This window comes from Sphaeroforma arctica (genome assembly GCF_001186125.1).
Source record: "Sphaeroforma arctica JP610 unplaced genomic scaffold supercont1.2284, whole genome shotgun sequence".
NCBI lineage: Eukaryota > Ichthyosporea > Ichthyophonida > Sphaeroforma > Sphaeroforma arctica.
The window spans coordinates 1-1415 of record NW_014038274.1 but is presented as its reverse complement, the minus strand read 5'-3'; the positions used below and the strand labels follow the sequence as shown (position 1 = coordinate 1415).

Below are 1415 nucleotides of genomic sequence, written 5' to 3'. Positions count from 1 at the left end.
ATATATATATATATATATATATATATATATATATATATATATATATATATATATATATATATATATATATATATATATATATATATATATATATATATATATATATATATATATATATATATATATATATATATATATATATATATATATATATATATATATATATATATATATATATATATATATATATATATATATATATCAAGATTTATATATACTGCCTCACTTATTCTGCAAATGCACTGTTCATATATATCCTACAGCAACTTACGAATGGGTGAAATCAATAGCTGCGGAGCTCTGAGGTGTCGTCGGAGATTGTCCCCCCCCTTCCGGCGAGGATATATTGAGCATACGCTTCAACGCGTCAGCCGCGTCCATACTGGCAAGCTGAGCGCAACGTTACGCGAGATCTGGAAAAGAGTATATCCGACTCGTCACTATTAGTGGGCTGGTGATATATATATATATATATATATATACATATACGTGTATTACATAATATTCAGTGTTTCGTTTTTGTATGGGTTTCCGCTTCCGCACGTCAGATGTCACACTTGTTGTTTTGTCGAGAGTGGTGTCAAGTGTCAACAGCATGCCATTGCTGTATGCGAACGAGTGTGAGCCTTTGTCACGCCAGGTGAAGCCAGGCTGAAGTCTTGTCTCCTCTCAGGCGGAGTAACTCACCCTCCGGCCTCTTGATCTCAAGGCTCACAGGCTCACAGGACACAGGCGTCCTCAGTCCTCAGTCCTCAGTCCTCACTACATTTTTCTAAAAATAAATACACCATTGCGTTAAAAAAGGATAAACGTTTTTTTAACATCCTGTAAATACATACGTACATATTTATGTAAATACATACATCCTGTATGTACGTAAATATGTACACTGTATTTTCATTTGTTGTTTTTTTATACTTTTTTAAAAAAAATATATACTTTTGAGGAGGCTGAGAATTTAAATTTTTTGTTTTGTTGTTTTATTTTTATAAAAAGAACAAACAAACACAAAAAACAAAACGTGTGTAATGTCAACCATGTTTACATCCGATTTAAAACAATGTTGGTGTTGTAAGTACCGAACTGTTTGGTAATGTTCCCGGGCGTTAATAAGAGTGCGAGAACTTCTAAGTGTGGGCGATAACTTATAAGTGTGAAAACTAATAAGTTTGAAAAGTTATAAGTTATATTGTGCGGTTTGTTGGCGAACGGCCGTGCAGGCTCGAAAGAAGAGGGGGTTGGTGTATGATTGGTGCTTTGCGAACCGAAGTGCGGGGTAATATGAGCTGGAGGTTGGCAGATGACGATATATGTTGAATGTACTTGTAGGCTCGAAATTGAGTAGATACACGATTTGATAGGCAGTGTAGAAATACGGCCTCCGGTCAGTCTAAAATATCAAGATCAATTGAGAT

General features: G+C 34.4%; 1 protein-coding gene across 1 annotated transcript in view; it reads right to left on the bottom strand.

Moving 5' to 3' along the window:
• The window catches only part of SARC_12410 (hypothetical protein), a gene marked incomplete at its 3' end in the record, with an annotated part of 6479 nt that extends 6011 nt beyond the window's left edge, over positions 1–468 (bottom strand). Inside the window, exon 1 of the mRNA XM_014293485.1 lies at positions 272–468. Coding sequence (XP_014148960.1) covers positions 272–381 — 110 coding nt within the window. The 5' untranslated portion in view covers positions 382–468. The remainder of the gene's footprint in view (positions 1–271) is intronic.
• Positions 469–1415: the final 947 nt, after the last annotated feature.